This window comes from Pleurodeles waltl, chromosome 3_1 (genome assembly GCF_031143425.1).
Source record: "Pleurodeles waltl isolate 20211129_DDA chromosome 3_1, aPleWal1.hap1.20221129, whole genome shotgun sequence".
NCBI lineage: Eukaryota > Metazoa > Chordata > Amphibia > Caudata > Salamandridae > Pleurodeles > Pleurodeles waltl.
In genome coordinates this window covers 23,058,866-23,072,702 of record NC_090440.1, presented here as the reverse complement: position 1 = coordinate 23,072,702, position 13,837 = coordinate 23,058,866, and the positions used below count along the sequence as shown (strand labels likewise).

General features: G+C 44.3%; 1 protein-coding gene across 5 annotated transcripts in view; it reads right to left on the bottom strand.

The window, feature by feature from the left end:
• Window positions 1-13,837, bottom strand: part of PHF21A (PHD finger protein 21A) — a 399,375-nt gene that overhangs the window by 29,935 nt on the left and 355,603 nt on the right. For 3 of the 5 annotated variants that reach the window (XM_069221736.1, XM_069221733.1, XM_069221734.1), the window contains one exon: window positions 881-1,036. The exons of the other annotated variants lie outside the window; for them this stretch is intronic. In XM_069221736.1, the coding sequence (XP_069077837.1) occupies window positions 881-1,036 (156 nt within the window). The remainder of the gene's footprint in view (window positions 1-880; window positions 1,037-13,837) is intronic. 5 annotated transcript variants of the gene reach the window in all.

Here is a 13,837-nt window from a genome sequence, read left to right as displayed (position 1 = left end):
CTTTGGAGGAAGTGGTAATCCGTCCCAAAAGTGACGGATATACCACCAGCCGTATTACGAGTCCGTTATATCCTATGGAACTCGTAATACGGCTGGTGGTAAATCCGTCACATTTGGGACGGATTACCACCTCCTCCAAAGTTGGAATAACCCCCTATATGTCTAAAAAGACATCAAGATAAAAAAGAAATAAAAATAAACAAAACATGCAAGAATGTGCTGATAAGAGATGCTGCACCGAAAACAAGCAACAAAGTGCTCAGAAGAGCTTCTGCTCAGGAAAAGGGACCGAGTTTGAGTAAGGACAAACATAGGCCTAGTTATGCCTTCAGAGGTATGCTCTTGTGCTTCCAACGCATTTGCTTTTACTGAATAAAAAAAAAATATTAGAGTCTATCCCATCTGTGTGGCTGTGTCCGAAGTAAACAGTAAGGCAAGGGGCTATCAACATAAGTGTGGCAACAGGGTTGACCTGTTCCCAGGTTAAAGTTGAAGCCACAGCCATTCACAACAGACTATCTTGTAATATAGAGTTCTTCACACATTATAATGTCCCATAACCAAATGTTGCTTTATCAGATTTTGTAGCTATGTTACAACAAAGGCTTCATACAGGAATGGCTACTGTTATGTTATGCAGATTTGTAGAGTGCACTATCACCCAGGAGCAGAGGTACAAAGGGAACACAGCTATTTGAGTATCATCTCTAACAATCTCCAACACCTTCTGCCAATCCCTTTATTTAGACCTCAGTTCACATCCAGGGTTAAGCTTTTGTGGCCAGCCCTCCTCCCCTCAGCAGTAGTGTGGAGCATCTCAAAGAGGGTCATCTCCATCTATTCTCTGACAGAAACTTTTGTCCTGTCTGTCGAACAATACCTGATCGTGACATTTGGGACAGATCCACATGCCCCTGGGAATAGTTTTCAGAGGAGGCTCCAGACAGTTCAGGTGATACACACGTGAGCATGTGTCACACATCAGCAACTGCCCGCTCTTTCTGCAAACGCTGCAAAAATCCTCATGGATATCGCCCTGTAGAATTTATTAGAAAGATGCAGAGAGAGAAAGAGGGAGAAAGAGAGAGAGAGAAGGCAAAAAAGTAAACTTTAACATCACCATGGTTAGGTCAATGTGTCACTCTTCAGTACAGCTTCAAAACCATTGTATTCCAGTGGGTCTCACTGCATCGCACGCTCTACGGCTGCAAAGGCGGGGTGGGAGAAGGCCTACCTTTCAGAGCACAGGAAAGGTAGCAAAAGGGTCCTGGCCATAAATACTTCTGTACAAGACCCCCTCCTTTGTTTCACTTTACCACAGTGCAGCGGGGTAATATCACCAGACAACAAGCACTGCCTGCTAGACACCATCATGTTTGTCCTGCAAAGTGTTGGCCATCTGTTAAGTGTCTTCATGAACTTTCTTTACTGCAGTGGGAATACATTATTTTTGTAAGGGTTTCCGTGAAGTTGCCCCAGAATCACAATTGGATTCAAATTCTAGCACTGAAGAATTCGCTATGTAAAACATTAAAAAACATGACATAAATTTTACAGAAAAGACGGTGCAAACCGCCATCTCACTCTTCCCATTACAAGCGACGCTTACACACCCAGTGCACTTCAGAAATTGAGATTGCTTTTCCAAGTCTCCTGATGCCAAACAAAACAATCAGTTTCATTTAAACATTAAGCCTTTTTATCTTGTACAAAAAAAGTGCTTTTTTAACGCAAAAAAGTGCATGTCCTATAGCTTACATATTTTAGTTTTTCAGAAAGTTAAATAAACTTGTGCTAATTAAGAGTGTGTGCAGAGAGGTTCAGGGGTTACAGTGCTCTCTATATTCACTTCTAAGGAAATGCTAAAATTAAATGTGGCAGTCGTGCCCAGGAGCATTTTGAACTGCAAGGATATGCTTGTAAACTAGGAGACATACCAGTCCAGAAAATACTCCTCCAGCAGCTCAGACCATAGTGTATTGGGAAAATGGAAGAAAACCATTAGGGACACTGCCTCATAACCTCAGCATAGGAAATGCTGGATACTAAGCCAAATGAGAAAATAAAATCTATTATAAAGGAGGCCTCTAATGAATGCTCAGGAAATGTCCCTCAAATGAGCAGCCAATGAGGTTTGGGAACTCTATATGGATCCATAGTTACTCAGTAGAACTCACTCAATGCTTTGAGAGTTGGAAGATGTTAGAAGTACCAGCTTCAGAGAAGGGAGGGTTGTGCTTCAGAGATTCTGCAAACATGTTTTGTGTATGCCGTACCCAAGCTCACATCTCTTTAGGTGACCCTTCTGGCCGGTTCTAATTCACTCACAAGGAAATGTTGATTCCTATTACGCCAAAACTCTTTCATTGGAAGAAAACTGAAGCTTTTCTGGGTGACATCTAGGAAATACAAATTCTAATTCTAGTTCTGCGCCACAGGAATCCTTACTAATGTAAAATCCATTAGAACTGTTCCATCCTTGTGAGGGATCCCACAACACTTTTTTTCTTTACAAGACATATAACAATTACAATGCTGAACAATGCACTGCAGCCTATCTACAGCTCGGATTACCAGAAGTGGGATGTTTTCTTCTTTTAGGAGGTCCAGTTGAAAAAAATACATGAAACAATCCTGCAGCATAACTATCGCCTTGCTACCTTAAGCACCCCAAGAAACACATGCGATATGAAGAGAAAAACAACCAGACAGGCTTTCCACTGATAGGTTACACATGAGGACACTGTTCTTTTTAAGGAGCCCGCAGCCCTTGCACCAAAACCCATGAGATCACCAGTTATTTTACCCGGCTCATACGAGTAGGATCTTTGGGTTGTTAAACTCTGTATTTGACTTTGTAAGTGTTGCACCTGGCCCTTTTTGCAGGGTCATCCCCGATCTTTTTGCCTCCTTCCTCCTAATTTTTCTGACCAGTTTTTGTTGGCTTTAGGACTCAGGGCACTTTACCACTGCTGATCAGTGCTAACATGCATATGCTCTCTGTATAAATTGTACTGTTGCTTGGTTTATTCCTCATTGACATATTTGATTTACTAGTAACTCCCTAGAAAAGTGCACTAGAGGTGTCCAGGGCCTGTAAATCAAATGCTACTAGTGGGCCTGCAGCACTGGTTGTGCCACCCACATTAGTAGCCCTGTAAACATGACTCAGACCTGCCACTGCAGTGTCTGTGTGTGCAGTTTTAAACTGCCAATTCGGCTTGGCACGTGTACCCACTTGCCAGGCCTAAACCTTCCCTTTAACTACATGTAAGACACTCCTAAGGTTGGCCCTAGGTAGCCCCTTGGGCAGGGTGCAGTGTATTTAAAATGTAGGACATGTACTAGTGTGTTTTACATTTCCTAACAGTGAAATACTGGCAAATTCGGTTTTCACTGTTGCAAGGCCTATCTCCTTCATAGGTTAACATGGGGGCTGCCTTTAAATAACTGTAAAGCGCAGATTCCCTTTGACGGCAGATAGAAATATGATGTGTAGGGTCTCTGAACAATTTAAAAATACATCTTTTAGTGAAGTTGTTTTTTGGATTGTGAGTTTGAAAATGCCACTTTTAGAAAGAAAGCATTTCTTGCTGAAACCATTCTGTGACTCTGCCTGTTTGTGGATTCTCTGTCTGGGTCAGTTTGCCAATTGGGCTGTTCACATCTCTCCTCTAGACAGTGACACAAATTGAGCTGGGGTGCAGCCTGCATATCCTGATGAGCCATCTGTGCTAGGAGGGAGGGGAGGAGTGGTCACTCGCACCTGAAAGGGCTATGCCTGCCCTCACACAATGCCGTCTCCGAACCCCTGGTGAGTGTCTGGGGCCTGGCCAAGGAAGGAACTTGTAAGCATGGGAGACTTTGCTTTGAAGTTTGAAACTTCAAAGGCAGAGAGGGATATAAATACAAGTCCCAAAACCCCAGACTTTTAGAATCTTTCTGAAATCAAGAGGAACCTCTGCCAAGGAGAAGAGCTGAAGAGAAGTACTGTCCCCTTGGTGTGTTGCTTTGCTGGACTGGCCTGCAGTTGCTGCTTCTCCCTGAAAGGAGTGCTAAGAGTGAACTTTGCTGTGTGTCCTGCTTGAGAAAGTTCTCCAAGGGCTTGGAGTAGAGCTTGCCTCCTGTTGGAAGTCTCAGGGACACCAAAGACTTCAGTTTCCTTGACCTGCAGCACTGGGAACTGTGTGTTTTGGGCTGTTCAAGAGGAGAAACCACTGCGTCACTGCCATAGATGCCGCTGGCCTGCACCTTGACCTGCGGACGCCGCACGCACTCGCATTGCCCCGCTTCGCACCGCGACCCTGGTCTCACCGACGTGGTCATCGGACGACTTCACTGAGCTGCTGCTCACACCGCAACCTGTGGGCTCCGCATTCCGGCATCGCCTGCTCACACCACAGCCTGCATAAAGAACAGTTGATGGACGGAATGTAGAACAAATCAAACATTCACCCCCAGTCACAGATCTGGGCTCAATCCATCAGTTTTTTTGCTCACCATGCCATTCCAGTTTGGACCCAGCCATATGCAAATCAAGTCTTGACCCTGTTCCCCATGGGAACAGTCCTGCCCGAACTGCCAGACCAGGTCCTCCCTGGACCAGAAACAAGCATCCTGGGAACAGTTTCGGGGTATCACCCCTCGTCAGCCAGGCTAGCTTGCATCTGGTGGCATAGTGAGCACGGGACCTACGTCTGGGCATACCCTTCCCACTTGGGGCGACAAATGCAAAAAGAACAGTTGATGGACGGAATGTAGAACAAATCGAACCTTCACCCCCAGTCACAGATATGGGTTTAATCCATCAGTTTTTTTGATCACCATGCCATTCCTGACCCAGCCATATGCAAATCAGTCTTGACCCTGTTCCCCATGAGAACAGTCCAGCCCGAACTGCTAGACCAGGTCGTCCCTGGACCAGAAACAAGCATCCTGGGACCGGTTTCGGGTATCACCCCTCTTCAGCCAGGATAGCTTAAATCTGGTGGCATAGTGAGCACGGGACCCATGTCTGGGCATACCCTTCCACCTTGGGGTGACAAATGCAAAAAGAACAGTTGATGGACAAAATACAGAACAAATCAGACATTCATCCCCAGTCACAGATCTGGGTTTAATCCAGCAGTCTTTTTGCTGCCCATGCCATTCCAGTTTGGACCCAGCCATTTGCAAATCAGTCTTGACCCTGATCCCCAGGGGAACAGTCCAGCCCGAACTGCTGATGAAGGGTGATACCCTGAGACCGGTCCTAAGATGCTTATTTCCGGTCCAGGGAGGACCTGGCTTGGCAGTTCGGGCTGGACTGTTCCCATGGGCCCAGGACACCACGGCCAGCCTAAACTGTTGGTTTTGTTTCTCACAACGCTGTGTGAGCCCCAGGTAGAGCTATAGACTTCAAGGAATTATATTTTTAAGATAAATCTTACAAAATTCATATCTTTAGCACTGTATGTTGGATTTTTATCGTTTTGATCTTGTTTTACACAGATAAATACTGGCTATTTTTCTAAAACTGGTGTGGTGTCCTTTTGCAGTGTTTTCACTTGTTACTGTCTGTTAAGTGCAAATGCTTTACACATCGCTTCTGAGATAAGCATGACTGCTCGTGCCAAGCTACCAATGGGGTGAGCAGGGGTTTTCTGAGCGGGTATCTTCCTTATGAATAGAGTGAGGGTCCCTACTTGGACAGGGTGCAAACCGACTGCCAACTAGAAACCTGATTTCCAACAGTAAGGCTTTAGTTGTGACAGATTTTCTGTTTATTTTTTAAAATCTGTTTCCACATTTACTCCACAGAGCATGGCAGCCATGTTGTGTATGCTATTTAAACATAAAACTGCAACACCACTGGCTTATGGAAATTATCCAGCATGACTGTGTACAGAAATTATGTGGGTTGGAAACAATTTACAAGCCAACAAGTCACCTCCACAATTTTGTAGGACTTTTGTAATTTATCAACATACATACAGCACAACCCTAGATGAAAGGCAGTGGAGCGCTATACAGCATCAACGTTTGACTGCAGATTGAACTAGTCTGTAAGAGTGAGAGTGGACAATAACGGTAAATCAAACCACCGAGTTGACACATATGAGCAACTATTATACCTAGAACATTAGATGACTTAGAGAGCAACACTAAGGCAAAAAGTGGAGACAGAGGTGGCTCTGTTAGACACAGAGTACTCTGCTGGAAGCAATGATTGCAGCCTCTCTGATCACGTTCATGCTTGCAACACATTTGACTGCAATAGGGTATATCCAGGTTAATATAGATCACAGTCCTGTCAAGCTGCAAGACATTCTATCAATTCCTTTCTTCCAAGATAGAAGATTCAGGGTGTAAGTGGACGATTTTAATATGTTGTTCCAAAAGTATTCACTATCCATGTCCAAGCCAATCACAACCTTCTGTGTTACCCGGGCCTAGAACTTCACACTTGACCACTAACAGAGCACAGCAGAGTAATACTAAACACTCATCCAAACACAATGTCTCAATCCAAATCTCAGCAAACTTCAACAAGCTGAGCCTGAATGAATCTAATCTGAGCTGCAATCATTGAGATCCTCGAGCCAAGGAGACAACAATCAAAGGATGCATTCAAAGGCATCTGCTGGGGCTTTGATTGCCACCCTATAAAATTCTAGATCATATAAGTGCATTGCTGATCTACTGACCCCTAAGCTTCATTAGCCATCCAAGAGAACCATTCCTCTTTGTTTGTAAAGAAAAAAAGGATCTGACCATCATTTTAAGAACCGCACCTGGATAAGATTTCCAGGGCAAATTATTCTACTCATCTGAGCATTAGACAGTGTGGGTAACTCTGAGCAGTGGAACAAGAGAAATTGTTCCCAAGTGAAAACTAAGTCTTGAGCTAAACAGAGGATCATGGCTTGCTCCCCCGGCTATACCAGCAAGTATAAGGGCAAGAGAGAACTCAATAGGTCATGCAACAACTAGGCAATATGTGATCCTGCCATGGGCAGTGACTTTAAGGATGCTACATCTGAGAGATGAAGAAACGCTGGGGCTGCACCCTGAAAAGGGATAAGATCGGATATAATTGTAAAACAAGAGTCTACAAATAGTAACGTCATAAAAAAACAGCCAAGTTTTCAAGCATCTGTCCCCTTTTGCTCACAACCCAATTTGTCACAGTGATTATCACAAACAAGAAAATCTCACCATCTAGACTACACAAACTAAAAAAAAAAAAAGCCCTATTAAAAGCACTGCTGATGTTGAAAGCCAAATGCTACATTTTCATGTCTGATTCACATACTCCTAGTACCCAACCGGTATTCTAGATTATGAATGTTTTTACTTGAATTATTTGCAAACATGCCAACCTTGTTGTCGCTGGCTGGCAATTATTTCATCTGTGTTTACTTTATTATTAATTAATATATATAATTAAGTTTGCTTTCCTGTTTTCTGGTACTGTGGCAATCTACTGTGACCAGCACTTTCAGAGTCTCCCCCGATGGTAATCCACCGTTTTGCACAGACCACTGCTCGAGGAGTATGTAAATCACACAGGTCTGCAGCAGTCTGTGTGAATAATCCTACCTTGCATGCTGGGCAATGCAGCCAAGTGCTTATAACTGTTTCTGATTGTCTTTCATTAGCTGTGACAGCTTAAATACTACGTGTCTTTACTTGAGTGCAAATCTGAGCTCAGCCAGAAAGAAGATAACATAGCTGTCAGAAAGAGCTCTACTTTCTACCAGGGATGACATGCTAAGCAGCTGATTTGAGGCAGCCTAATCCACACAGCCGAGACTCAGTGGCCTCCCGTTAGAAAATCAAATAGCTACAAAAAGTGGGCCACATTTGCAATTCTGGAAAGCTTTGAGCTTTAAAAGGTGTATAACACTTTTGCAGGTTCTGGGAGACAGCATGGATTGAAGGTTGCTGCAGGCAATGTTTGTGTTAATATCAGAAAAATCAACAGTAAAAACTGGCCCAGCTAACCACAAAGCAGACCTACAAACAATCAAAAAACCAGACCACATGCTGAGCCCTCAGACCAGCAATTCTGGCGCTGCTAGATTGCCCTTTGGACCAGTCCGGCCATGCTGAGCCCTGCCTACTAGCGTTAGTAGGGAAAATGCTGATTAAACCTCACTGAAAGGCGCAGCAATGAAGAGTTAGTGCACATGCTTTTAAACAATGCTCTTTGCACACAAGAATCAGTGAAATGCAGTGAATGTGGTGGCGTGGGGGGTGGAAGGGACAAACATGTGAAAAACATAACATTTAAAAAGTAAACACTGAAACATTTCAAGTGCAGACACCTGTAAAAAAATATAAAGCAATTGAGAACATGTTAGTGGTTACAGATAGGAAATTCATTGAATAGGCTTGTGTGACCCCATTCTCAGTGAAGCAACATAGCCTCACAATGGCTATTATATAGGGCATGGGGGTCACTCTGACACAAGCCTATACTCACCCTATCAACCCTGGTCTAAAAGGCATCCTTCCACGTGACCTGACAGCCCAGACTGCCAGACCAGCTGTGACAATGCGGCCAGTCTGATCTAAAAGGCATCCTTCCACGTGACGTCAAAGACCAGAATCCGAGACCAGCTGTTAACAATGCATCAGTAGACAACCTCACCATGTATCTCCAGACCTGAGGCAAACGCCAGAAGTCCAAACACCTGGCTTATCCCAGACCCGAGGGGTGGTAGTGTAGCCGGACCTCATGAGCTGTATAGGGTAGCACAGTCACAGGACCCCATCCCACACCAGAGGACACAACCGGATCACAAATGCATGCACAGATGCACGTTACCACAGACCTAAGGTGAACACCATCAGACAGGCCTCACTCTTTCTGTCACATGACCCAGTGCCCACTTTGATCTGAGAGTTGAAGGCAGTGTCGTCACGTGAGAGATGCACATTGTGGAAGACTGGAGGGCAGCACCATTACATACCTGTAACCAGGTTTTTGCAACTTAACCTAACGCATGCTGTGTACGATTCAGCCATCTAGTGGCTGTGTCAGAATAGCATCAGATTTTTAAATAAAGTTAAAAAAAGTGGATATAGCCCAAACCCCATCAAATAACCCCAAACCTATTAGAAATTATTTTCCCTTTTACCATGTGGTGCCCGTTAATTTCTCCCCTCAATGAGGTGTTTTGTGTTTGAATCTAGAGATGTCAGGGTCGCGAAGCGCTGCTACAGGTAACTCATGGCTTTCTTCTGCAACATAAATCATACAGATTACAATATAGGGTCACCTGCTAGGCAGAGGTGGGTAGAATCCAACACTTCCTAGAACTGTCCGTCCGACTACTGCCTTGGCTCTTGCAGCACTAGTGACAATATGGATCAGTGACTGCGTGGACCAGAATCCAGGCACAAGCCTTTCTTGCACCGGACAGAGATGCGCAGAATGAAACATGTGCATAATCCAGACAAGCCAGGGAGAGTCCGCTGAGACCTAACGTTTTCATCAGCATTCACATATGAAGCTCAATATTCTCATTAGCATGGAAGGTAACATCTAGATGACCTCTGGTGAGGATGTGAGTGCTTCGAACGATGAGTCTACCTGCACAGTGTACACCGGGGGTGGCATCAGCTGGGTGAGAACCACAATAGGAATACATGCTCGAGGTAGAGTTTATGAGGAGACAGATTACCATCCAAGGAAGACCACAACTGGCGACTTAATGGGCTCATCTCTTTGATGAATGAGGGAGTACAGGAGTGACACCCCTGCGACAAGACAACTGGAGACTGTTCCCCCGGCTGTTTTCAAGGCTGAACAGCTTGGAAGACCTCCTCTTGCCTTTTGCATGAAATTACTAAGGAAGATGCCTTTTTAGGAATCAGTTTAACCCTGATGAAGGTCCGAGCCCCGCTAGACTATATCAAGAGCTGAAACATGTTGGTTGAAGAGGTGAGGAGACATATCATCTTACTTCACCCAACTGCATTATTTTACCCCTGCCGGGTGTTAGGTTCAATAATGAGATAACTTTGTGGTGAACACCAAGGTCGTTTTATGACTGCATCTGGATCCTGTCTTAATCCAGAAAAGAATTTCTCATGATCTCTCTCTGCTATAAGGTTAAAACCATCTTGGTCGTACTATCAAACCAAGATGGGACAGAATCACCTATGATGAAGCATGCCACAATAGTGTAGGTGAGAATTTTCAGTCCATTTTCTAGAATGCTCTCGGTAGGGCTTTGGGATTCTTCTCGAACCCTATAGCATTGAGTTCACTACCATGCCTACTGAGCATTTGGACATGGGTTCTCAACACGCTTCTGTCTTTGATCTTTCCGCATTTATGAGTGTTTCGTCGAGTTATGATGTAACTGCTACACTGAGTGAGGAGTCTTCATGCACATGGTACACTGGCAGCAGTGGTGGCATCAGCTGGGCGGTACCACACTTAGATCTCATCTACGAGGTGGAGTTTATAAGGGGACCAACTGTTTGAATCCACATAGCAATGAGTGCAGAATGAAGTACTGTAGGTATGGGTGCACTGGTATGCGATTTCCACCTTCCGAGGAGAACGATTTGGGGTAGCATCAAATACATGATGCACATTAGCCTTAATGGGCCTGTGTAAAAGACCAATTCTTGCTGTAACGCAAGAAGTAAAGAAAGAACAAAAGGAACAGTGGTGGGTGGCAGGCTCGCTAGGGTACTTTATCAACCTACAATCAGATTAGGATTTCCATCAAGTTTACATAAACAGTTTCTAAGATGTCATGAACCATACCATGATATTGAATGTCTTAGGGTATATGTGGCTTCCTGGACCCCACTTAAGAGTCAGAAATGTTGCTAACTTACAACCTGCTCTGACAGGCGGGTTCATTAAGCAAGAGAACGACAGCTGCCATGCGCGTAATCTTGAGCATTTAAAGTTCTTCGTAACTAGTGGCGACAGTGGTAATACTTGCTTGACTGTCACCGACCTTAAGATAAAATATTTTTAATGGCTGTTTCTGAAAAACGTCAATGGCTAGTGATCTTCTCTTCACCTGCGTTTCAGGATTATCATTTTTCTTTAACATGTGAATTTGATGCAGTGGCCACTACTTGTAGTCTGCAGTACCGGCTGATCAATACTCAAGAAACAGCTTGAGCTTCCACTGACTGGGGCCTTATCGAGACAAGTACACTTGACCACAATCTGGAAGGTCTGCAGCCTAAGGCGAACCTCCTGCACTGCTTCATTTACTCTGAACGGAATGGAGTTGTCTGTTGCCATGAGGCTGTGTTCAAGTCTGCAGTAAGTTTGATAAGGTTGCTCCAACTACCGCAGTGCAAGCATCCTCTTTCTGGAGGATGCCGTTCCTCTTTGAAATGTGTCTCTCTCCTCAAAAGGAATCATGGATCCGCAGTTTCAGTATTCTTCACACACTCTAGGGCTTTATCCACTTCCTATCTGAACAAATGTGCACCATCAAAAGGCTTATTAATTACCTGAACATGTAACACTAGTATAAAGAAGATAGGTTAGCCAAAAGTGCCAATGGAGAAGTAGATCTGTGGTAGGCCATGTGCAGTGTGCCATACCAGAAGCATCCAGCAATGTCTTTATGCATGGACTAAAGGAGTTGTATCTACACCAGGAAACGGCTGACACAGACAGCGACTCCCACCACCATAGAAACAGCAGCTTGCTCGCTTTATTGTAGGTTGTGGCAGGGCGCTGTCACCACTAGTTATGAGTAATCCTCTATTCCCTATGGGCAATTCACTCTGAGGGATACCAAAGCTGTCCATAATTACCACTGTATCCAATATCATCTTACGGGGGAAGCAGGAGCCCCTTGGAAGCCTAGTACTGTCTAGCAGTGGATCTATGTAGAATTATGAATTGCCCTCCTCCTCTTGTGGAACTTATGTTAATGTCAGAATAGTGGCATTTTCCCTAGGAAATAGCTTCACTCTCTATAAAAGTCCCCTCTCTACGCAAGGCCTCTGATCCCTAGGCAAGGGTTCTCCGCTCTCGATAAAAGCTCCTCTCTCTACTTCTCTTCCACCTGTGTTCTAAATTTATCACTTTAAACTAATGCTTCCTTAAAAGTCAGCCAGCTCTTTAAAAAAAAAAAAAAAAAATCCCATCCATGGCTTTCAGGAAGCAAAAGTGTTTGGTAGTTTTTTATTTTTTTTAAATCAAAAATTGAGGCTGCTGCCTTTAGAACCAAATGAACTGTTTTTGACTCAAGGAAGAGGAGCCTTTGTCGTACATTTAAGCCTGTTTGTGCCTCAAGTTCTAAGATGCTGATAACGCACTGGAGGAGACGCCTTTCATTTTGAATCTCTTTTCGACACCCAGCCTATGTCCTGACGGCATCTTAGCGATGAACTGCTCATCTTAAGGCCTGACATAATTAGAATAACCCAGGAATAAGCCTTTTGATAAGCCAGTGGGAGTTCCTTGAAAGCTTTCCATCTGCAGTTCTCTTCAGGAGTCTCTCTGAATCTGTTTTTTACCCACATCAAGTGATCGCATCAGCAGTCGTGTCCTACCATATCATTTTTGGACTAATGGACAAGAATGGAACTGCAGAGTTTTCAAATCCTCACGAGTTGTCGTGGCCCTGAGGAATGAAAGATTACCAGTGCGGACCAGTGCGGGGAACCACTACTCACACTTCAGGATCTTTTACTGACAACCATTCTTTAAAAAGTGAGAAATACACAATAACTTTAAATGCAAAGAAACTGACATATAGCCCGATCAGCAGAGCTCTAAACGCAAACTTTCCAATGATGACTCCAATCCCAGAGCATTCTACCATACATGGTGGTTTCCTCTGGCACCATTCTGTGGGTTACAAAACAATATGAACATGGTGTCCAAGGTGTGGAAAATTGCTGCTTTCAGATTGATGCATAGGGAGCCAATCAAGGCATGCTTATAGTCAACATCCACTTTTATTAACTTTATTTAAAACCAAAACCCTATTCCGAGCCCAACCAGTAGATGTACGGTATCTGACTATTTAGTAAGATCCTTGTTACAGGCCCTCATGTTATCCTAGACCTAAAGGCAGTGTCATAGGAGAAACACACACAGGGTATTTGTGGGTCACCAATCGTCCTATTCCTACGCCCTTCGTTCAATCTGTGCGGCTCCCTTAGATGCCGTAATCACAATGCACCTTTCCCCTTTTGAGACCTTGTATTCAAGGCACAGACCCTCGAGTGATTTCTTTAGAGAACTCCATCCTTGAATGTGCGCCTTATCACTGTTTTTCATATCTTAGGGGAACTGCTCCTATATCCTAGAACATGGCTACCTTGAGCGACTGCTTGTTCCACAATTCGCATCGTCTGAGGAAAACACTTTTATTCAGCATCTGCCATTCCATAGGACGCCTGAAATCACATATTTATTTTTGTTGAGATAAACTGAGTTGTCCACTGGGATTGTGGGGGGCATCAAATGCATGCCACCCACCTGTGCCATCCAAAATTGTTGAGATTTTATGATAAGTTGCTTTCTTCTCTAAACAAGTGGTCACCCTCTCTTACTGTGTTAACAGGGATCCACAGAGACCAAACTAGGGTTCCTGCGGGCATTCTGAAAATTCATGCTACACTGGGTCAGGGAATGTTTGCAAATCTAGGATTACTGCAGATACATAGAACATCTGCTCCACAGTGTCAGTGTTGGTGGCAGTGTGGATCCTGCCCCACACAAGGTAAGTGGCATGTGTGCACTTCTCGGAGTGGGTATCTGTCACACTGAGGGACAGCACCACATTGCCACCATGCCTATGTGGCAATGTGCAGACACACACTGTTCAGCCAGGCTGCGTACACACGCACA